We start from the raw sequence: 23,313 nt of genomic DNA on the forward strand, positions 1-23,313 counted from the left end.
GCCGGGGAAGCGTCCCTGGAGGCCCTCGCTGTCGGTCCCGTTTCTCTGTGGGGCAGAGTCAGAGCTGGCCTGGACCTGGGGTCCCGCACCCCAGGCAGGAGCAGCCTCTGGGGAGCGGCGGCCCCTCCGCTCCAGAGTCGGGAGGAAGCGAGGTAAGGCCTGCTGAAGACTCCTCTGCCTTGCCTGGGCCCGCTGCCTTCCCCACCTTAGGACCTGCATCGGCCCGAAGAGAATTCTAGAAGACCGAATTGCAGAGAAGCATCTCTTAGTCACCTTGAACCTGATCGATTCTCCTGACTCTCCTGAGAGAGAGGACTGCCCGGAGGTGACCAGGAGCTCCTCAGGATCTTTTGGGGCGAGGGGTCGCAGAGGGTCTCTTCGTTACCAAAGGGGGAGAACCCTGGAGCTGAGTTGCACCAGGGGCGATGGGTAGAATGGAGCTGCCGGGGCTGAGGCAGTGAGGGCCTGAGGGTCTGTGTGGGAGGTTGGGGGCCACCCTCCAGCTGTGGACAGAAGGACCGCGGAGCAGAAGGAGCGACGTCGTCCCGTAGCTCTCACATGCAGCTCCCACGCAGGCGGGGTGAGCGGCGGTCGGCGGTCGTCTGAGGGTGCTGTGTCCTGCGGAAGGCACGCAGGGTGTCCCGAGCTCGAGGAGCAGGCTGTGCACTCTGGGCGAGACACTGCACACTCTGCACGCGACAGTTTGCACTTCCACCTTGGGGTGCAGCGGGCTGTGGATGGCGCGGCGGGGAAGCAGCCTGGCGCTGAGCATGCTGGGCTGCAGGGGCTGGTGCCTACAACAGCCACCGGGCTTTTGGCCTCGCCTTGTCACGGGTCCGCTCCTGGGGGGCTCGCTGCCCGGGGGGTGCTCCTGCTGTATTTCTGCTCCTAGCCCAGTCCACTCTAAAAGAGCCAGCAGTTTTCTGGCTAAAAGAACAAGCAATCTCGAGGACAATGCCAGCTGTTCAGTGCGAGTTGAACAATGCAAGAGCCAGCAGTTGACTGGGAACATTGCCGCCGAAGGGATCTATTGTGTTTTCAAATCAGTGACCAAATATTTACTGCTCTCTCATGGGGAGCAAATGAGACATTCCCTCTGTGTTCCAGGAAGCTAGAAACTCGGCCCTGAGCCGCAGCCTAGGGAAGCCAGTGTCTAGGCTGACAGGCCAGTGCACGTCCCTGCAACCGGCGGCTTTTCCCCAACCACGGGGGTCTGCTCAGGCTGGGCGTAGGGACGCCCACAGACGGGAGCAGAGTGGGCCTCCTGGGGCCTGGGGTCGAGAGGGCCACGGAGATGTGAGCCAGTGTGCAGGACATCGGGGCCAGGGCCACAGTGGGTGGGTGGCAGAGTGAGCAGGAGAAGGCAGGCAGTGGCGCCAGAGGGGAATTCACAGTGCGAGGGACAGGAGGCCCGAGACACGAGGACAGCTGCGGCCTCCTCTGCCCCGCAGACCGGCCTGCCCTCTCTTCACGTGGCGACCTCCTGGTCGCATCTCAGCCCACAGGGTTTCAGGCCTTACTACCTCCTAGAGGTTGTTACTGCCTCCCTCCTACTGTCTGACCTGCTGGTGGGATGTTCTAGACACTTCTTACATGTGAGGCCGTCCCGGGCTCGGTGTCGGAGTGCCAGGTTGGGAGGCTGTGGGGTCCAGTCTGGTGTCTGCCATCAGTGTCCTGTGGAATCCTGGCCACGCCAGGGTCCAGGGAAGGCCTCAGACTGACTGTAAAGTCTGTGTGTCAGAATGCGTCGATGCTTATTCAGAGAGTCCGACTGTTGCCCTTAATACAGGGACACGCGGGTGAGGCGAGCTGTGTGGGTTCTTGTGCCCCGGGGGCCCGTGATATGTGCCCTCTAGCTCAGTAGTGTCCTGGGCTAAAAGTTTTGGTTCTACAACAAAACCTATGTAGCCTGAAAAACTTGCAGGGTAAAGGTGGCTTCTGCTATGGTTTCTGGAAGTGAAAGGGTGAGCTCTTCCTCCAGAGATGATGAAGCAGACTTCTGTTTGCATTTGAGAACTTCCACACACTAATACTTGTTACACATTCCTGTTTCTGGAAGGAAACTTCAGGATATGTTAAGATCGTACCACCTTAAGGCTGAGCTACTGCTGCGACATTTTACGGCTTGATTTTGTCCCCTGGAAATGTAAACTTTCCCTCCTTGTCTTTTCTTTCTCTGCAGCCAGAAAATGGGGAAGAAGAGCCGAGTGAAAACGCAAAAATCAGGCACCGGTGCATCAGCTAGTGTGTCCCCCAAGGAGACCTTGAACCTAACCAGCGAGCTGCTGCAGAGTAAGTCCTGCCTGGCCCCCCGAGCCTGTGGGGGCACAGCTCCCCTGCACCCCCAGTCCTTTGGGGGGGGGAGTGGCCACTGGTACGAAGTGTAGCAAGTGTGTGTGCATACCACAGCTCATGCCCAGATTTAGAGAAAACTGTAACTGCATTTACCCCAACTGAAATGGGGTTACCAGCACCCCTTGATCCTGCTTACTGCGCACAGGGCCCCGCGGAATATAGGTGTCAAGCCTCCCCAGCCACCCGATGTGGCCTCCCTGGGCTCTGGGCCCAGCCCGGCCCCTTTAACAGTGCGGCCAGCAGCAGCGGCTGATCCCCCGAATCCCCAGGCAGGACTGTCTCGGCGGGGTGAGGCCCCCGGAGCAGGGCCATCTGGAGACCGGCCTTTGGGACACCCCCCTGTGGAAGACTGGCCGTCCGTAGCGTCCCCAGCTCCGTGCTGACGTCTGCGCGGTCTTGCTCGAGGGAGACTGAAAGGCAGTTCAGTGCCTGTGCTCACGTGCCTACGCCTGAACTTGCAGCTCCCGTTCACTTTTCATTGCGAATTGTCATTTTAATTGTAAGTCTCAAATTTAGCTGCGGTCACTCTATTAACTAACAGCACTGACCTCGTTCTCTCTCAAGTTTAGATTGGGTGACAGGACAATCTAAATGAAACCCAGCTTCCCCTCCCCTCCCCTCGACAGAAGCAGGTGGTACCCTGGAGTGGTCAGGTCCCTCCCGAGTGCACCTGGGTCCCCTACCCCGAAGCCTGAGGGGCCACACCCCTCTCCCCCCCAGCTTGAGGGCGCTCTGTGGGCAGGCAGCCTCGCTCTCTGTTCTCGGGGCTCCCCTGCCCATGGCCGGTATTTGTAGCCGGGAGGGTGAAGCTGCGGTGAGCTTCCTGGTTTGAGCCCGCGCTTCCCTGGACCTGCGCCTCTTGTGCCCCTTCCCTGGGAGAGCAGGGGCCAGGCCCTCCAGCAAGAGCTCTGAGCCGTGCTCTGCTTCCCAGAGCACAGAGCCGCTGCTGGGCAGGGCGCCCCGGGCAGCCGTCCACTGCCGCCCGCCCTGCGGGTGTGGGTCTTCCCGCTCCGGCCGCCCGTAGAATCTGAGCCCCCTTCCCTCAGCGGTGGCGCACCCCCCGCCGCTCCCCAGCGCTGACTGAGGCCTGTGCTTGTGGGTGCGGCACGGCGCGGCTGTGACCCTGTGCATTTGCACCCCTTCTTTTTACCTTCAAGGAGCGTTTTCCAGGAAAGGCTTTGCATTTTAGCTCATCTTTTTAGCTTTTCCTGTCACAAGTGTGTTCTGAGCAAGCTTGCTCAGGGCAGCAAGAACGAGGTCCCGCAGCCTGGCCCTGCGTGGGTCCCGGGGTCTCGCGGAATCGGTGGCCTTTAGTGGCGGCTGAGCATTTGACACGCTCCAGAGCTTCCCACTCACCTCCCCCCGTTGGTCACGGGTGCCGTGGTGCGTGCCGCCCTCTAACGTCAGCCACGGCAGCCCTAAGCAGGGCCCCCTCCTCCCGGGCACCGGCGGCGGCCAAAGTGGACAGCCCTGACTGTGCCCTGTGTTTCAGAATGCAGCAGCCCCGCGCCCGGCCCGGGGAAGGAGTGGGAGGAGTACGTGCAGATCCGCTCTCTGGTGGAGAAAATACGGAAAAAACAGAAAGGTAAATGTCCCACGGGAGCTCCGGTTTTAGCCAGGCCAGGGAAGCGGCGGTGACGGGCTGGGGAGTAGGCTCAGGCCCCTGGCCGCCGTGGAGAGCCAGCGGGGGATGGCACTGGCCTGGGGCTCGCCTCCCTCCCGTCCGCGAGCCCCGCTTGGTGAGCTGTGAAAACTCTTGGGCTTTGGGAGCGAATGAAGTTTGTCTCTGGGGGCTAAAATGACATAACTACTTTTTATTTTATCTTTTGAAATAAATGTTCAAATCTGTTTCCTTTGGGCTTTGAGGTCAGCCCAGAGTGGTGCGCCTGGTCCACACCCAGCTAGCTCCAAGCCAGTGAGCCGCGTGCCAGCCAGTGGTTAGGGTGGATGCCAGCACGTTCTGATTGAGTAAGAGAGGTGCCTGAGCCCCCGAGTTGTGACCTTGGGGGTTGCGTTTGGCAGACCTTATGATATTTCCCTGCCGAGCTGGTGATGCGGCACGTGGCAGCTTGAGAAAGTTCACTCAGCATTTTCATTTTGTTCCACGAAGCACAAAAGTAAAGGGGTGCAGGCCCACAAAGAGCGGAGCGTAAAGAGGGGGCAGGGGAGCTTCTCGAAATCCAGCTGAGTGCGTCATCATGTGGTGGTCCTTGGCAAAGGTGGGCCCAGCCCCGACTGGCCTGCGCCGTGATGTGTATGTCGCAGAGTGCTCTGCGCTGCTCACTCCGGCTCTCCCACAGTGAGAGGGTTTCATGTGTCCTGAGGGCCACAGGGCACAGGCCGTTTGTCACGGTGGACACTGAGGTTGGGCAGATGCTGCTGCCCGCCGTGATGGGGAACGTGCGTGCATCTCCCAGCCAGCTGGTTACCGCCTCTGGCAGACACAGCACCCGTCAGCCCGCGGCGCAAGCTGGGTGGGCGTTGGTTACCGTGACTGCAGCCCCGGCTGGCTCCCACACCCCACTCCTGACCGCAGAGAGCCCCCGCATCTCTTGGGTTCTTGTGAAACATGTTTTTCCCTTCGCATAGCCTCTCATCCTTGCGACTTTCTCAAACCCGATGGAAAGTGCGGGAAGCAGTAGAACTGCAAGGACACCCCGCACGGAGTCGTGCTCAGGCCCCGGCCTTCCTGCTCTGCTCTTCTCGTCTGCTTCCCCTCCTGCCTCCGCAGCCGGTGTCCCTTGTGTTTGAGCTCTCAGCCTTCCAGGACAGAGCCCAGGCCAGGCCTGCAGCCTTCGCCCGCCCTGCCGCTCAAGGCGTGTCTCTTGTCCATGATGTTTCTGCTCCTCCCTGGGCCCTGCACACATCTGCATCCGCACATGGTATCGTCAGGTTTTACATCGGTGCATTACATACTTTCGGCTTTTTGAGAAACAGTCCTTTTTGTGTCAGTGGCTGTACATGGGTGCTGCAGGGCCTCCAGCTAGAGCTCAGAAACGGGTGCACACTCATTTGCTCTGGGCCTTCCCGTGTGCAGGTGTGAGCCACTGATGTGTCTTTTGTGGGCCCGGGAGCACAGATATACGTGAGAGAAGCCGTGGGGCTGCAGGGCCGCCCCCTCTGCCACGACAGTGTGACGGGGTGCCTTCCCGCCGGGCCCACCGCGCCTCACCCAGATCAGCCGCTCCTCTCCGGCCCAGCGGCTCGGGCTTTGATCCCCCATTCCTGCCCCGAGTTGAGAACTGTTCTGTGACTCTGTCCATTAGGTCTGATTTTTGTTGCAAGACTGGCATGCTGTGCTCTCCTAGAGCTAGATAAGGTCTCTTCCGCCTCCTGAGACAAGCATGAAGGCCACCGGCCCTAAAAGCACCTCTTGTTCTCTGAAACGGCTTGTTTAGGTCTGTCTGTTACTTTCGATGGGAAAAGAGAAGATTACTTTCCTGATCTGATGAAATGGGCCTCTGAAAACGGAGCTTCCGTGGAGGGTTTTGAAATGGTTAACTTCAAAGAAGAGAGCTTTGGTTTGAGGGCGACCAGAGATATCAAGGTGAGTGTGTGAGTGGGGCATGGGATCCCCGGGTCGGGGTTGGGGTGCTCTCCTGAGGCACCAGGCATGGAGGTAAACACCTGGGGCTTGTTCTGAGCTGCGTGGGGAAGCAGGCAGCTGGTGGTCAACACCCCCACTCTTGGGGGCCTTAGTGCCTCCTAATTGACCATGGGCCCCAGGCCGCCCCTTCCAGTGAGCCCCCGGAGCCGTGCTGTCGGCCAGCGACCGGGGCTCGTGCGTTCACATTGCTGGTCTCTGCTGGACGTGGAGCAGGACCCTGGGAGTTCAGTCACGAGAAGGTTGCGGGCTCGGGTGGCGCAGAGGGCGGCCGCACAGCGCCAGGTGTGGGTGTGGCGGCGCAGGCCCTGTCGAGGATGCTGCCGGGCTTCAGAGCAGGTCACTGAGCTGTGGGAGGCGCCAACCGAACAGCAACACCAGAGGTGACAGGGAAAGAGCAGGACTGTGGCCCTCCACACAGGGCCACTGTGCTCACTCCGTGCGCCTTCCGGACAGGGGACCGCAGCAGCACCCGGCAGGCCAGAGCGGCGCTGGCTGCCCACGTGCGTTTCTGCCACTGAGCGCTCCCCGAATTGGCAGGCAGCTCCAGCCTGCCTGTAACTAGGTGGGGGAGTCTGTCTAATTGTGGGATGCAGTGGGTGATATTTTGGGGGACCATCTGTTGTATTCTTGTGTCTCTGTCAGTTGGTTCAGAATTTGGGCGGAGGAAAGGGCGTATCTGCTTGGGTCCCGGCCTCCCACAGCTCTGCGAAAGGCTGCAGTCAGCCCGCGGCCGGCTTGCGCCGACGCGCCTCGGCGGTTCTCGCACCAGGTGCCAGCCCCAAGCCCGGGCGCTGTTCTTTCACGAAGCCTGCGTCTGGTCCTTGGCAAGGCACGCTCGCGTGGTGGCTGCTAGAGTGGGGAGAGGGACAAGGTGTCTTGAGGCAGCTCTTGGGCCAGATGAGGCTCTGGGGCGACTCAGCGTCAGTGCGGTCGCTGCCCCCGAACAGCGGCTGTGGTTTCTGGGGCGTCTGAAAGAACAAACTCGAGTCGGCGATACCCAGGACGCCACACGTGCAGCGCGCGCGTTCGGAGCGCGCGCAGAGGTCTGCTGCGTGGCCGAGCCGCTCGGCCGCGCTCCTTCGAGGTGGTGTAGGGAGTGTTGCGGCGGCAGGCGGCCGCGCAGGAGCGGCTCGCATCGCCCAAGTGAGGCGGCGGCGCAGCAAGCAGTGAGGACCGCGGAACGAGCCTCTGGTAACTGCCGTGCTTTAAAGACAAGGCAGGAGAGGAAGCAGGTTACTCCGCTTCGGCAACAGGAGCGGACAGGCTTTGCGCCCGGGAAGTTGCTGTGTTTGGTGTTAGGACTTTAACGATATAAGTATAGCAAGCGGTAAGAAAACCTTTGTTCTCCCCCGGATCATTACATTTGCTTCCCATTCAAGTTTCCGAAAGTGCTGTTTGTCTTCTGCGTCTGTCCAGTTAGTATTGGTTTTGGATTTTACGCCAAGCTTCTGCTCTCCCAGTGATAGCACAAATGCTTAGACTTTCCAATGTTCTAGAATGTGGACAATTAGAAAGGCCGTGTCTGCTGTTGTCCCCTAAGTCGTGGCAACGGGCTTGGGTTTCTGATCACAGAAGTAGTTGGAGGTTGTGCCATGTTTTAGTGATTTCTAATATTTTCCTTTTTTCCCCCTTAGGCAGAAGAATTATTTTTATGGGTGCCACGGAAATTACTGATGACCGTGGAGTCTGCTAAAAATTCAGTGTTGGGTGAGAATAATTTCTGACTGTTTAAAGCAAAGCACAATAAGAAAAAGCTACACTTGTTTTGGCACTGAGGGCTATACTTGGTGGTTTTTCCATTAGGGAGCTACTCCCCCGGTCCACATTATGGGTCCTGACACAGTCACACATCGGACGCAGACCACGTTAGCTGAGGCAGGACGTTCGGGTTATTTAACTGTAATGTCTAGGTTGTGTACATACCATTAAATAGACTGTCCACAGTAATACAAAACTCCTTTCCGAAGAAGCTGTGTGAGTCAACACGGTTCATTCTGGTCGATCCAGGGCCCTTATATTCTCAAGACCGAATTCTTCAAGCCATGGGCAACATCACCCTGGCCTTCCACCTGCTGTGTGAGCGAGCCGACCCCAACTCCTTCTGGCAGCCCTACATCCAGACCCTGCCCAGCGAGTACGACACCCCGCTCTACTTCGAGGAAGACGAAGTCCGATACCTGCAGTCGACCCAAGCCATCCACGACGTCTTCAGCCAGTACAAGAACACGGCGCGCCAGTACGCCTACTTCTACAAGGTCATCCAGGTGAGCCGGCCGAGCCCAGGGCGGGGGCGGGATTCACACACCTGCGCGCTCGGCCTCGGAGGCTCCCAGACCGCTTCCTCTCCATGGAAAGGCTTTGTTTCCGCTCTCACAGAAACGCCACTGGAGGGGCCGTCTGCATCTGCCCTCACCGGTGGCAGCGTAACGCCATGCCTATGGCAGGAAAACCCTGGCGTTTTGCCAAAACTGAGAGCCCAGCGACTGTAAAAGCTCTAGACCGTACCTGACACAGCAGGGTGCTCTGTGCATAAATTCCCCAAGAGAACAGAAGTCCGCTGGTGGGTTTTCCCTGTTGATGACGTCTGTACGTGAATCCCTGGTACCCTGCACGCTGTCTGTTTACAGCTACATATGTGTAGTTAAACACACGTGTGCTAAGTGTGCAGACGCCAGCAGGGGTGGCACGTCTGTCTGCAGGGCAGTGTTGGCAGTTAATTTGCTAAACCTCAGTGCTGATGTCCTCACATTTCCCAGAGCGCCGGGCACTCCGGGGTTGTGACTGCGGGGGCGCGAACAGCCCCGTGAGCCAGCGGGCGGGCGACTTTGCCCCAGCCTTTCCCTGCCGCCGTTCATCCTCAGCATCCCTACCCCGGACAGCCGCGTTCTGGAGGGGCAACGAGGCCCCTCCAGGGCTGTGTGTGGGGGGTGTTCTTCCTCAGCTCTGAGCCGCTGCGCCTGGTGGGTGACGAGTGGGAGAGGGCCGCGCTCTGTCTCCTCCTCGGGGCAGTTTGACAGCCTGAGTTGGGCGCCATGTGGCTGTTCTTTCTGTCTGTGCTGCTATGTTTATTTTAGTTTAAGCAAACTCTGGCCAGCTTTACTAAGGAGCAGGTTGCATGGTTCTCTCTTGCCTCCTGTCTGGTGCCTCCAGCGCTCTCAGACGGCCAGGGTCAGAGCCGGGAGGCCGCACACACGTGGCATGCCACACACGGTGCCCAGGCCAGGACTCTCGACTCTGCCGTGGTGGGCGCCGGTGGGGGCCGCCTGGGAGAGTGACCGCCCGGATTTCCGCAGGGCTGGCCCAGGCTGGCGAGCACGGCCACTTTTGTTTGCCCCTCTGGCCGCTTCGGAGTCTGCTTCTCCGCACCTACTCGCCGCGGTGCGGGAGGAACCGACGCCCAGACCGACAAGCTCCAGCGACTTCAGCATCTTCACGGGCGCGTCTTCCTGCCTTGGGTGCGGGCTCCCCCACCCCCCCAGCATCTGCAAAGGTGGCCGGGGGGAGGAGAAAGAAGCCCCTGCTATATTTTATTTGCAGAACATGTGATATCATTTCATCACTACAGGAAGTGCTGTTTTTCTACCAGTCACATCACTTTACAGCCGTTTTACTGCAGAGGAACTTTATGCTCACAGCAACATCCTCCCCAAGCACTCAAACACGTAAAACACCATGAGTCTTGTCGTCAGGTCAGACTCAGCTTTGTTTTTCTAAACTTGAGGAAGTTGTTAAGCATGAGCCCACAGTAGGTATGCAGTAGGTATTTGACTTCGCTTCATAAAATATCGATGGAGCCAAATGGGACCTTGAACTTCTCTGAGTGTGCGTCTGCACACCCACCGCTTAACGTCCGCGCTGGCTCACTGTGCCGAGAGTGCGGTGCTTTTGCTCCCAGTTCTCATTCTGGGTCTTAGCCACCGGCCTTGGGGCTGACGCTGGGGCGGCTGCAGCTCCGTGTCTGCCGCTTCCTGTTGCTGCGAGCTCAGGTGGGCTCTCGTTGCTGCGCTGTTTCTCGGGCCCGGCCTCCGAAGCTGTCCTTGCCTGTAGCCTGCCTGCGAGGAAGCCAGCTCTGCTGTCTGCTGGAGTGTTCTGGAATGACGGCAGGCCTCCGGACACGGGTGGGAGTGCAGGCTCTTGGGTATTCTGTTCTAGTCACTGGTTTGCTTTCCCAGTGTCAGCTAAATCTGATTTTACTAAGTACAGTTTTGGTCCTTGGAACTGCACTGGAATGTGGAGATTTTAAGTGACTGAGTCCTTTACCTGGGGCTGTTTGATGTTGGTCTATTTAAGAGCCAGGTCTCTTCATGACCGCCTGCAGAAAAGCCTTTTAGGCGACAAAACTGCCCCACATCTGGTGTGGTAGAGCAGGGACATTCCAAAAGTCAGTGTTTAGTCAGAAGTTGTTCAAGAAGTAATAAAATTCACGCATGACTGATAAGATCACCTTGTGTAGACTGTAACAAATGTGATACCCTTGACAATTCTTTTACAGCATTAATGGGCCTACCTGTTATTCCTTATTTCCCTTATTGTTGAGAAGTTTATTAATTGTGGCGGAAGGTATAGTCTGTCCAAATGTGCAGACACAAGTTAATGGAACAGGCTTTTTCGCACAAATTAGCCAATCTGTTGGGGAACAAGGTCATTTTTTTAGATTTAAAGATGAAATCAGGCTGGGCATGTTTTTGGCTGTCAGAGTATGAGGAAAAGTGCACCTGCATCACACCAGCACCCCTGGCGTGTTTGCAGACCGCTTTAGACCGGACAGCAGGCTGGGCGAGCTGCGATCCCCCTGACGCGCAGGCAGCCCCCAGTCAGGACTTCAGAAGTGCCGAAGTCGAGAAAGCCTGCTTTGTGCCTGCACAAACAGCGCCTCCAAGGGTGCCCGTCGCCTCTTTTCCGCCTAGCGACTGCCAGTCGAGGGCTGGGCCCGGCTGCAGGGCTGCCGGGCAGGTCAACTCGTGGGCTGGTTCCAGGCCCTTCCCGCCTGTGGCTCTCTGCTGCGACTCCTCAGAGTGCTTACTGGCAGCTGCCATCTAACAGCCTTCAGATACAGGGCTAGCTTTTGAGACATTTGGCGTGTGAGGGAGGGAGGTGAAATCGGGGCAAACATTAAACAAACAGGCCTGGAGCGCAGACGGCTCTGGGCTGACTGCGCGGTTGGACTGAGGCGCCCAGGTGAGGTCCTTGGAGCTGCGCTGGGCTGGGAGCTCCCTGCCACAGAGAGGGGCTTCACCAGGAAGGGGGTGCTTGAATGCTGGGCTGGGCATGGGAGAGCATGGCCAGGGCAGTGTTGTGAGTGCAGCCAAGGCAGGGTGGGTTAGCGTGGCTGCGTCCCGCACCCCGCGAGCGCCCTGCAGAGACACTGGCATGAAGGCCCAGGTAGGCTCGCCCCTAGCTGTGCAGGCGCAGGCTGGAATTGGGCTTTTGACTCCTGAGCTGGGAGGTACAACTGTGAAGACCAGGAGTGGTGAGTCTGAGGGTGCCGCCCCCGACTGGTGCTCTTCTGGCTATGGCCCTGCCTACTTACCCCCGGGCCCACTTGCTTCCTTTCCCTCTCAGCAAGGAGAGTGGTCTGGGGCTCCTGCGGGGTTCCTTGGCTTTGTTACTTTGTGCCTCCGTTGTATTCCCCTTGGCGGTGTTCGATATACATTGTGTCCCTTAGGGATGAGAGTCTAGTCTGTGACCAGAATCCTTCTATTGAGCTCCAGGCCTCTTGTGGGCACCTGGCTTCAGGTGGACCTCTTCTGGCGAGACTGTGCACTGCAGCTACGTGGCTGGCACCTGGGCCAGACCTTGGCGCAGGGCTCAGGTGGCAGCGCTTATGCTTGCAGAGAACCCGAGCAGTCTGAGACTTCTGTCCTGTGACACACAGGGACCAGGGAAGAAGCGAGTTAGTGGCGGAAGGCAGAACTCAGCACTTAGAGTTTAAGACCACAAGACACTTAGCCCATCAGGACCTTCCAAAGTTCAACTCCAGGTTGGGGCTTTGGTGTGGAAATCGATGACCAGTTTTGTGACACAAGTCATCGGGGAAGTAGGAGCGTAAACCGACTTTCATACGTGTGGCTGAGTGACAGTAAGCCGATCCCGTGAGACCTGACTTGCGCAGCTGGCTGCTGGTGCAGACCCTCGCCCTGCAGCCACGGAGGATGCATCGGTCGTGGACGGCCCCACCTGACGCGCCAGGCAGTGTATGTGGGTGCTGGCGGGCCCACGCTGTCCACTCTCAGGGCTGGTTTCCTGAGCTGGGCCTCTCTGGGCTCTCTGAGGCAGGGCAGGCCTGCGGCTACAGCAGAGTGTGGGTCTGTGCACAGAGCTGATGGCTGTTTCCCCTCCACCTCCCGACCTCAGTGATAGGCCCTCCTCGCTTGGGTTTGCTCCTGGGTGTCACTCAAAGCCTTGAGAGGTACCAGCAGGGGAGCCGGGCGGGGCAACTGCTGGAGTGTGCGGCCTGCTGGGCTTTGTGAGCAGGAGAAACTCCTGTCTCTCCCTCAGAGTCCAGGTGCGTGGGTCTCGCCGCCTTCTGGGGGTGCCCTTCCGCACCCAGGCTGTAGAGCCGGTATTGCACCCGCCGGCCCCAAGAGGCAGAGGCAGATGTGGTCTTGTTCTTGGCATCTGTGGCCGCCATGTGGCACAGAGTCCTGATTCTCCCTGCGCTGTTGCCCCCCGCCCCAGAGAGCCCCATGAGAACAGCCCGGCGTGAGTCCTCCGAGGGAGGTTTAGCTGTGTGTTCCAAAACCTCTGCTCTGCGGAGACATCTGGTCCCATATGGGCCCGGGGGGGCTCTGAGCATCAGCCCCCGAGATGCCCGCCCAGGGTGTGAGACGCGGCGGCTCCGCTCTGTGTGCCGCGGGACCTGCGAGCTGCCGCCGGGCGGGCGCGCACCTCTGTGGCGCTTCTCTGCGGGTGGCGCAGGTGGTGACTGCTGTTGTCGCCACCGCGAGGGAGAGGGGTCCCGGGCTCATCTGCCGTGTCTCCTTCCCTCCTCCCAGAAAACTGTAGGAGTCTCCCTTCGTGCAGAGAGCCCGCCGCCACCGCCTGGCCTCAGACTTACCGCCCTATCTTTCGGGTGTCAGCCCCTTGCATCTCTTGGTGGTTGAATGGAACCGACGAATATTCAGTGGTCGAGCCCCCAGATTTGAGCCCTTGAGGCCCTGGTGCTGTGCGTCTCGCCGCCAGCCCAACCCCAGGGAGTCAACCGATGTCTGTTGAGTGTCTCACCAGTGTGATGTTCTGCAGCTGGGGACAGGGACTGGTATCTCCGGGGACACCAACGTATTTCTGAACTTCATTTTGAAGTCAACTGTTGCATTCACAGAAATGCTGCCAGCAAAGTTGAAAGTGGGTCCCTAGACGCGGATTCGCACGCCCTGTCCCCTGGCCTCACGCCCACTTGCATTTTTCCCTGGAGGCCAGTGTCTTCCATGGGTGACAGTGTTTCAATCAGGATCACGGCAGTATCACATCCCCCTGGGCGGGGGACGGCAGGCTGCAGAAGCCAGGAGGGCAGGAACAGGGTCAAGGCCAAGGTGCACGTGAGCTGGGAGAAGGCTCAGGAGTGGGCGGGCACTGGGTGGACAGGCCCAGGCCCCGTGTTCCTCGGTTTGTGGGTGATGCTGGGAGAGGTTGCTGGTGTGCAAGGGAAGGAACGGCTTGGTCCCAAGTAGCCCGCCCCATGCCGCCCGCACGGTGAGCCGGCTGGCGGGGGGCGGGGCCCTGGGCAGGTGGCAGGGGGGACTGGGACTGCACCTCACTGAGCCTGTCCTCAAGGTTGGGGGCCCTTCCCAGCACCTCTCAGGACTCAGGTGCTCCCGCCCACGAGGGGTGTTCCCTCCCTCTGCGAATGAGATGTCAGCTGTGGAGCAGCTTGTGGGAGGCTCAGGGCCTGCGCCCACGCTGACTGAGCACGGTCGCTCAGCCTCAGCTCAGCGCCTGGTCTCTTGGGTGCTTCTGTCTTCACTTGGGGCGAAATGTCTCCCCCTTGAAAAGGCGGAGTGAGCTTGTTTCAGCCTTTCCCTTTCTTTGTTGGCTGCCCCTGGAGCTGTGCTGGCAGGTGCTTCCCAAGCCCTCCCGTCAGGCCTGTGGCCGCTTCTATGCTTGAGGTGAGGCTGGGAGCCTCTCCCGGCTGTGACAGGCCACGGGGTTCTCTCCATACTGTGCCCGTCATCATGAAATGCATGAAGACACTGACAGGACACGGCCTCCAGAGTCTCCAGGGCCTTCACGTCCCTGCTGGTGCCTCTGGCTATCTCACTGGAACACCGTGTCCCATCCCTGGGTGGCCCTGGTAGCCTACCCTGGCCATTATCAATTCCTGGTAAATTCTCCTAGGTTAAGGTTTGTGGTTTGGGGAGTGACTCATTCTAAACCTCAGCTTCAGAAGAAGCCCCGGCCCAGCTCCAGGTCCTCAGTTGGTGCAGAACCAGGAGGTTTAAGCAGCGGAAGGAGACCCTCCCTCCGGAGATGGGGATACTGAGCAGCCACCCCGCGGGGCCCTCCAGTCCTCAGTGGCTGCGAGGCGGGCACGGCAGTCACAGTGAGGAGGCGGGCTGGGGACCAGAGCCTGCCAGAGTTTCCCACCCCGGGCCCTCCCTTGGCCTTCTTGCTCCTTCCTGGGTCTTTCCCACCAGTCTGATCAATAGACTTTTCTGTGAAATTCCCTACAAATTCAAAACAAAAGGACACCTCAAAAAGGCTTCTTGAAACCTGATTTTTTCCTGCCCCTCTGAGGGCTAGATATGTTGAGCAATTCCGCCTCTGCTGGGACAGGATGTTGGCGTTTTACCTTCTATCTTGTTCCGAATATGTGGCAGAGAGGGACCCTGCTCTCTGACGCCAAGGGTCAGTCCCCGGGAGCTGCGGGCTCCAGTGGCCCTCCCGAGCTGGTCCGGGCGGCCGCGCCCTCCCTGCCGAGCTGCGCAGGGAGCAGGCTGCAGCGTCCCCATCTACTCGCCTGCCCACGAAGCGTGAGGGCCAGGGCGGAGCTGGAGGAAGCGCCTGACCTTCAGGTCAGATTGCGATGGGTCCTGCTGGGGCCGGGCGCGCGGCGCGGGGGGACGCAGCCGCACGTTCACCAGCGCCAGGCGGCTCTTGGGTTCTTCTTCTTCTTTTTAAGATTTATTTATTTATGCATACAGAACTGGGGTACAGGCCAGAGATGTGGAGGGTGAGAGATTCACCAGGGACAGAGCGGGGAGCAGAACCGGCAGGTAGACGAAGTACACAGCTGAGGGAGCAGCGTCAGGTCAAGAAGGTCTGCTAGGCCGTGTGGGTCACCTCTCTGGCGAGGATCGAATTCATGCTGCCTGGCTGCAGGGAGCTTCACAGTGCTGCGTTTAACCCGTTGCGCCACCAGGGAGGGCCAGGTCTTGGGTTCATGGGTTGCGCTTGGCCACCAGAGCAGGGTGTGGGCCTGGCTGTGCCTGCGCGCCAGTCGGAGTGGTGGGTCCCGGAGCCTCCAGGGCCTGCGCGTGGCGACCACGGGCCTCTGGCCAGCTGGTCCTGTGGGTGGCAGTGAGCCCTGCATGGGCTGAGGCGGGTGTTGTGTGCTTCGTTGGCCACGGGCTCGCCCAGTGCGGGCGGCCCACACCTTTGCCATTGTGGAGACTCTTCCATGGCGAGTTTCATGTCAGAAAGTAGCCCGGGCGATGTGATTGCTTTAAGAGTGGTCTTATTAAAAGCAGCTTCTTCCGGCTCTGCCCTGCTTCCGGCCCCCTCGTGTCTGCCAGGCGGCCTTTTCCACCATGTTTTCCCAGGAGACCGTGTGCGGGAGCAGGTCGCCAGGTCGCCAGATGTGTGCTTGCTGCCTGCTCACAGGGCAGGCCAGGTCAGGCTATCGGGGCGCCATGCCCCAGTCAGGTTGACACTCAGGATTAACCGCCGCAGTTAGCAGGGGTTTCTTTCCCACCCTGATCTCTGCGGTGCTTTTCCACTGTGCGTGTATGTGTCACCCGTTTCCGGGACATGCGCTTGACAGGCAGGGACCTCTCTCTCTGGGCACCACTGTGGCATGGCTGCCAGCCACACTGGCACACAGGAGGCCCCGCGGGGCTGTGAGAGGGGTTGGGTTGCCTTCCAGCCCTGCTCGTGGGCCAGGGCCTCGGTGGGGTGAGTGACCGAGGTCCAGCCTGTCCTCTGCTCCCTGAGCTGTGTCCCCAGTGCGTCCTCACGGACAGGCAGCGTCTGCCAGATTACACAAAGATCTTAACGAGGCACATTTGTCTCCTGGGGCAAATGCTCAAACCACGGGACATCAGAGGAGCCAGCTCGATCAGGCACTGTCCTGAACACCACGGAACCCACCTTGGGCTATTGTATTTTCTCTGTTGGATCACGTAAAAGGGGACCCTCTGTGTTCTTGGGGGGCTGTGAGAGTTCCTCAACAACACTGGCCCTGCTTTCATTTCCTCTTCTTGGGGTGCTCGCTCAGATTCAGGGTTCCCTAGCTTTCCCTCTCGCTGGAGCTGCTTTTCGGGGAAGCCCACTCTCCAGCAAGAGTCCTCCCCAGCAGTGCTCCAAGACTCCAGGGACCCCCAGCTCTGTGCCGCTGTGGCGATGCGAGACCGTGTGTGTCCCCCACATGCTCTCCCCACCCTCCAGGGAACCCTGGCGCCTCTACCCCACGCCTCTGCAGACCCCTCTGGTTGTCGGCGGTTTGAGCCTGAACTCATCTGTGTTTGTCAGGCTTCGCGCTCAGTCACGAACCGCTTCAGGTAATTGCCCTTTCTCAAGTCAGCTTTGTCCTATAGCTGACAAGGAAGTGTTATAAGCACAAGTCAAAGATGTTGCATGGAGGCTGCGCTTATTTTTATTTGCTTTCAGCCTCATCAGGAAAAAACAGTACTCGTTTTCCTTGAGCCAAACACCTTGTAAGGAGGGCTCCCCGGCCCTGGATCCCTCCAACGGGGAGGCGGGGCTCGGCAGAGGGGCAGAGCCACGGCGGGCCTGGCCATCTGGGCTTTAGTGGGGGGGTGGGGGTGAGGGGGAGCAGCAGCCAGCGGACAGGGCGGGCGGCGGAGGCCGGGAGGGTCCGTGCTGCCGCGAGGCCGTGCTGGCCACAGAGGCCTGGAGTTGGCCAGCAGGGCACGTCCAGAGTGCATGGGGCAGCAGCCAGGGCCCAGCAGAGGCCGTGCGCCTGGACTCGAGGGGCGTCTGGGATGTGTCGACGCCTCACAGCAGCCCCGCGGGTCTGACGGGAACCTCGCGGGCTTCCCTGGGCCTCAGTTTCCACCGTGCCCCACCTCGCTTCCAGGTGGCGAGTGCGGCAGGCATGGAAATTATTGGATATTATGTTTTAAAATGTAGTTGGGATTTCATATTTCTTGTTTCTTTAAATTGAGGTGTAATTGCCTCTCAACATCACATCAGTGTCAGGCACAAGGCCCGTTTGTGCGCGGCGAAGCGGCCACAGCGGGCCTGGTTAACGCCCACTAGCTGGTGACAAGAGAGGTATGAAAACTTTAAAATAAGCGTGTCTTTGGCATATAAAGCTTTCTGGGAATGCGCTTAACCAGAGCTGGCTCTGTGCAGCCTTCGGTAATGCTGTCGGGGAAGCTCTGCACTGAGGCCAAGGCAGCAGCAAGACCTGCCCACAGGAGCTGCTGTGCGGCTTCCTGGAGAGGGCCAAGAGAGGACAAGGAGGAGGCCACAACTGTGGCCTGGGCCTGGCGGGACAGCCCCCAGGCCCCGGGGTCGCGGCTGCTGTGTGGCTGGGTACACTCACCTGAGAGCCGGGCTGCCGGGCCGGGGGCCCGCAGGTGTCTGGGCAGGACTGCGGGCGTGACGTGACGGGCATGGGAATTAGCTGAGGGTGCCCCGGAGGCTCGGGAACGTACTGGCTGTGGTCTGCCTCCTCCCCAGTGCTCCTGGACCGGCTGTCCGACTTTTCCCACTTTCTGATCTTATGGTCCAGAACAGGCACTTTTGAGCTCAGTGTCTCACTAACTCCAGGACACACTGGAAGTGGCCCAGTATCTGGGCTTATTTTGCACTTCGGGTTATGTACTTCCAGCAGAAATCTTTTGGATGCAGAAGTCATGCCTGGAGCAGAGTTTCACTGTGAAATGATCAGCCCGGAAAGTGGCAGCTTTACCAGCAGTGTCACCCAGCCTGGGCGCCTCTCACCCGGCAGCACAGGAGGCTGTCAGGCAAGGGCTGTCAGGTGTGGCTTCCATTTGCATACATCGCGGAGCCCAAGACTGACTCTAATGAGCTTTAAAATCTTTGTGTCAGCCTCAGGTTTTTTCCTTAAGTGCTGCAAAGTCACTAAAGTTAACAAGCCAGTTTTTGACAGCGCTGACATCAGCAGTGCCCCCGTGGCCGACGCCCTTGCTCCTGTGCCGTCTCCACGCCTCCCCAGGGCCGCTGGGTGTCGGCCCATGGAGGACTGACCCCTTGGCGCGGCTGCTGCAGCCAGGTACTAAGGCTCTGTGGCACCCGAGTGCGGGCCGTGTGGTGATGAGGGAGCACTCAGTTCCCATCCACCCATTTCCCTGGAGTTAAGTGAGGTGTGGGGCCAGGGCACTGAGGACAGGAGCCTCCCTGCCTGGGCTCAGAGCCAGGCCACGTCTGCATAAAGAAACCGTGTCCGGCCCATCGCTGACTTGGACCCTCCCCCCTTCCCCATACAGGCTGGTTTGGCTCAGTCTGTCACTCCTGCTGCTGGTGGAGACTGAGTGAGGTTTGGGGGCGCTCGTGGGGCTGACCACTGCTCTGAGGCCCTTTGGCCACCCGCCCTCACTGTTGTGCACACAGAGCTGGAGGCCCTCAGGTTTCTGGATGGTAAAAGCTGAAGAGGAGACTTTCTAGGCTAAGCTCCGCTGGACACAGAGAACGGGCAGACACACAGGGAGGGAGGAGGGACGAGGCCTCTGGAAGACATTGCAGACACCAGACCCTGAGTCTTCCTCTGTCAGCGACGGGGCTGTCGCCATCATCGGCCCTTAGGTCTCCAAGCCCTGGTGTCCACACATGGGGGGCATCCATGTGTTCCCCACCGGAGAGTAAGGCCAGTGAGCAAAGGCAGGAAAGATGCCCAAATATGCAGCGTTTTGTGAACGCATGTTTGGTCACAAGCAGCTCCTGGCCCTGGTGGCCATGCAGGGCACCCGTGCCAGCCGTGTCTCCCCGACGCCTGGTTCTCAAGCCAGCTGGGGAGTAATGACAGGGGAGACGCTGGTGGCAACAAAAACATCGGATGGCAGCTTAAAGCCCGGTCGGGCAGCAGCAGTGACCAGAGTGCTGGGCACACACCGCCAAGATGCATGGGATTTAAGGGGTCACCCCACGAAGGAAACAGCTGCACCAAGCTGCATGAGAGCAGGGACAGCTTCCCCACGTTGACAGGACTCACTGTGCGCTCCCTGATTCATCTGTAGTCTCTGTGGACATTGCTTGTGGCAAGTAATGGAAAAACTAAAAAGAATGTCTCTTTTGATGAATTATGTCATAATCATGAGTAAACTTCTGACTACCTTGAGTAGTTCTAAAATGGCCAAGGTTGATAGATTTTCCTGCCGGGAAAGATGGGTGGTTGGGAAGCCCTTTTCAGTTGACTTTTTGTTAATGAAGATGTAACTGAAAGGCAGGCAAAATGCACATATCTTGCATTCAGATTAGTTTCTATCCAGAGGACCCCCAACCAGGGAACTGCGACCCCTCCTGAGACTGACCGCGCTGCCCCCGCTCAGGGCCAGGCGCTGGCGTGGCCGTGGCTTACCTTCGCTGCCTGGCTTGCCATGCTCTGCAGCTGTGCACCCAGTCTCCAAGGGTGGGCATTTGGGGGCTTCTGATTTGGAGCAGTTAGAAATGGAGCAGCTGAAGTGACCTTCTTGTGACAAACCTCCTCCCCCACCCCCCCGCGGAGGGTCCCCCTGGAATGGTGGGGCCGTGGCAGCCACGTGTTCAGCACCCACAGACATGGCTATACCACTTTCCGAAGTGGTTGAACCCGTCTGCACCCCACCAGCAATGAGAGAACATTCTGGCTGCTCGCCTCCCTCCCAGCTCTCGGTCTCGAGCATCCCCGGGGGTGGGCGGGCGCCGCCTTCTAGCTCTGCTGCCGTCCTGGCGCGGGGGCGCGGCCTGTCTTCTCTTGCTCATCGGCGCTTGGGGGTCCTCTTCAGGGCATGCCCATTCAAGTCCGTTACGCATTGCAGTCAAAACTCGTGATATTTTTTATTTGAGTGTTTCCGAAAGATTATCCTTTACTCTTACAGTCAGTATAAAATTACTAATGATGTATTTTATACATCTTGAAAATAATGAGTCTTCAAAGTGGAGTGTGTACTGGGGAGCTATATTACTAAATTTTTAATTGTGTAAAGTATAACATACAATAACATTTTGACCTTTTTAAAGCGTAGATTTGGTGGCATTAATTACATACTCTGTGTTGTAACCATCACCACCGTTTCTAAAACTTTTTCATCATCCCAGACTGAAGCTCTGGAAATGTTAATGAACAGTAACTCCTGGCCCATCCCTCTTCCACTGCCCACTTTTAATTTGGCCTTTTCTTCCAGAGATGTGTCCTTGCTAAGACACGTTTTTGAGATCACCACCCCCAGTCTGTGGCTTGTCTACTCACTTTCTTAATAATAGCATTTGACGAATGGAAGTCTTGTGTAATGAAGTCTGATGTATTCACTTTAGTTCCTAAAGATGGGCCGTGCGTCCTTCTGCAGGACTCTGCCTACTCCCGGGGTTCTCCGCCGAAAGCCGCTTGCACTTCGGGGTATAGGTCTTTTTGTACCTGGCACTGCCAAGAGGGAAGCTCTGGCCTCGCTCAGGGCCCTGGAGATGGCCTTGTATTTTTGCTTTTTGAAGCTTTATTGCTTTGCCTTTCTCATGTCAGTCTGCCGGCCACCTCTGCTTGTGTACGTGATGAGAATGTGAGAGGTCTTGATCCACAGAGGTGCCTGTTGTTTAAAACACAATTCGGACATCAGTTACCAGGAGCTTTGTGCAGAACGTGGAGAGCCAGAGTGTCGGTGTTTGCTGAGGCGGGAACGCCATGACCTGCATTTGCAGAAACTGAGGACCCCTCCCCCCGCCTGATGAGAACTTGATCTAGACGTTTTGTTATCGTTGCCTTTTGCCCTCCCGTTCCAACCGCACTGAAGACGCCTGCGCAGAAGTCCAGTCCATGAAATGGATCCTCCAGCGCTGCTTTGTCAGAGCCTGGCGAGTCAGCGTCGCGCTGGGCGGGACGTCTGCCAGCGGGAGGAGATGCGTTGGTTGTCCCCAGAACTTCAGTGCCCCCCCCCCCCATCAGGCCCACAACCCTGACTGCTTCAGCGGACCATCCTGGTAGATCAGCCACGAGCCTCTAAGGGAGTCAGGAGGCACCTGTAGAAGGGGAGCCGGCCCGGCGGGAGCAAGGAGCCGTGACAGCTGCCCGCTGCGTTGACGGCCACGTCGGCTCATCGTTGTCTTGTGGGAGCTGGGCACAATGGGTCGGTCTAGGATGGAAGCTCAGATCTTGCTTTACATCCTTAAAGACATGGTGCTCTTTGGGTGCGCCAGTACCCCCTTTTCCACATTTGTGTTAAGCACTAGAGTGCCAGTTTGGAGATGGCACACAGCCGTGCCAGTCACAGCTCTCCCTCTGCCCTCGGGGTGGCCATGGTTTCCCCACCTGGCAGAGGAGCCGCCTGTCACTTAATGGCGATGTGGGTGCTGGAAAGGTGCTGGGGTGCAGAGAGCTAAAGAAATGCTTAAATATAGGCAGGCCCACCGCCTTTAGGAGCGCTTACTGTGCTCATGAGTCCTGTGAAGAGAGCGCTGGAAATGAGGGGCTGGGGACTCCTGATTCCCCGGCGGGGCGCGTATCTTCCCAGGCTTGTGTCTTCTCTGTGGACTGGGGTGATGGCAGCACCCCTTCCTCAGGGTTACCATGAGGCTTAAGTCTTAAACTGTATGTGAAGCACCTGGCACAGAGAAGGCTCTCTGGGTCGTCTCGCTGTCAGAGTTGATGGGCTAAGGGTCACGGTCTGCCCCACCAGACCCTTCGCGCACATTCTGACCTGTCTCCTGGGAACAGGTGTGATTAGTTCTGGAATTGCTCACTGTGTAGGTAAGTGGGGTGCGGGTGAGTAACACTGGGGAGGAGGTGGGAGCCAGGTGTGCCGTGTGCCCGGCTCTGGACGCTCAGCAGATTCCAGGTTGAATCTATTAGCTAGTCACCTGCTTGCCCCACAGATTTCTCTCGTGGGGCCCCAGGTGGCTGAGAACTTACTGGTGTTTTGTCTCAGCCTGGCCTGCTGTTTGGTGTGTCACAAATGGTGGTTGAGCACATCTTTACATTAGGTCAGGTCCAGAGCCCTGTGTGAGCAGTGAGAGGGAGAGAGGGGCAGTGTAATATGGGCAGTTACTGACCCTGAGAAGAGGTAACGCAGCTTCGGTGTCAGAATCCTTTAATTTTAAGTGACATTGTTCTTTAACTGCTAAAGCATGCGTATGTGCTAGAGAACACAGCTGTACCTGGAGGAGGACATCTCTGACTCTGCTCAGCGGGTTTCGGTCACCCAGACCTGCAAGGGGCAGACCTGGCAAGTGGAGCCAGAAGCCCTGACGCCTGGCCCCTCCTGCCGGCCTCGGCCGCCTCGGTGTGGTGCCCGTGTGCAGGGGCAGGAGGCGTCAGGCCAGAGAGCAGAGGCCTCTCCTCCCCGGCGGCCAGCCCAGCTCCAGGATTCAACCCAAGTTGAGTGGCTGAGCACAGGTCCCTAGAAGATGTTCAGCACAGACGCCCCTGGGCTCAGTTCCCTGGGTCAGGTCCAGACCAGGAAGCCACAGGGACCTGGACGCTTGTACCTCGGGATGGCATCGCGCTGACTCACCCCGAATACTTGCCATTTCCTTTCCACGCTACAGTTTATCTGTCTCAAGGGCCAGAAACAGGTGTGTGAAATTCAAGAGACCAGAATATGAAGGCCTTACGGAGGCCTTCAGTGGCCTGTTTGGAATGGGTGACTCTGGTGGGCCCCGGGAGGTCAGTGCTGCCCAGGACGGCCAGCGTGATGCCACTGTCCCCCGTGGGTAACTAACTGGCACCCCTGAAGTGGACGTTTGTAAGAACCTCGTGTCTCTGAAGCCTGGAATTTGGGGTTGGACTGGGGTGTTAGTTCTCGGGTGACTGAGTGAGCGCTAGGCGAAGCAGGGGCCCGAGGGGCAGGAAGCGGCATGTGCCTCCGAGTGCCTGCACCCACCGAAAATCCAGCCTTGCTGCTTTTTGAGATTCGAGGCCCTCCTTGTCGGGGTCTATCCCAGCCTGCGGACTCCTCCGGGGTCCGCGGGGCGCTTGACACCCGGGCAGCCTTCAGTTTCCTGCCGCGCCGGGCTCGCCGGCC

General features: G+C 58.6%; 1 protein-coding gene across 1 annotated transcript in view; it reads left to right on the plus strand.

Annotated features, from left to right (window-relative positions):
- Positions 1–2,184: 2,184 nt before the first annotated feature.
- SETD3 (SET domain containing 3) overlaps positions 2,185–23,313 on the plus strand; it is a 43,557-nt gene continuing 22,428 nt past the window's right edge. Inside the window, exons 1-5 of the mRNA XM_004682020.2 lie at positions 2,185–2,292; positions 3,848–3,940; positions 5,754–5,902; positions 7,597–7,669; positions 7,970–8,226. Coding sequence (XP_004682077.1) covers positions 2,190–2,292; positions 3,848–3,940; positions 5,754–5,902; positions 7,597–7,669; positions 7,970–8,226 — 675 coding nt within the window. The 5' untranslated portion in view covers positions 2,185–2,189. The remainder of the gene's footprint in view (positions 2,293–3,847; positions 3,941–5,753; positions 5,903–7,596; positions 7,670–7,969; positions 8,227–23,313) is intronic.

The sequence above is a fragment of the Condylura cristata genome, unplaced genomic scaffold (assembly GCF_000260355.1).
Source record: "Condylura cristata isolate star-nosed mole 26May11 unplaced genomic scaffold, ConCri1.0 scaffold00013, whole genome shotgun sequence".
In the NCBI taxonomy this organism is placed as follows: Eukaryota; Metazoa; Chordata; class Mammalia; order Eulipotyphla; family Talpidae; genus Condylura; species Condylura cristata.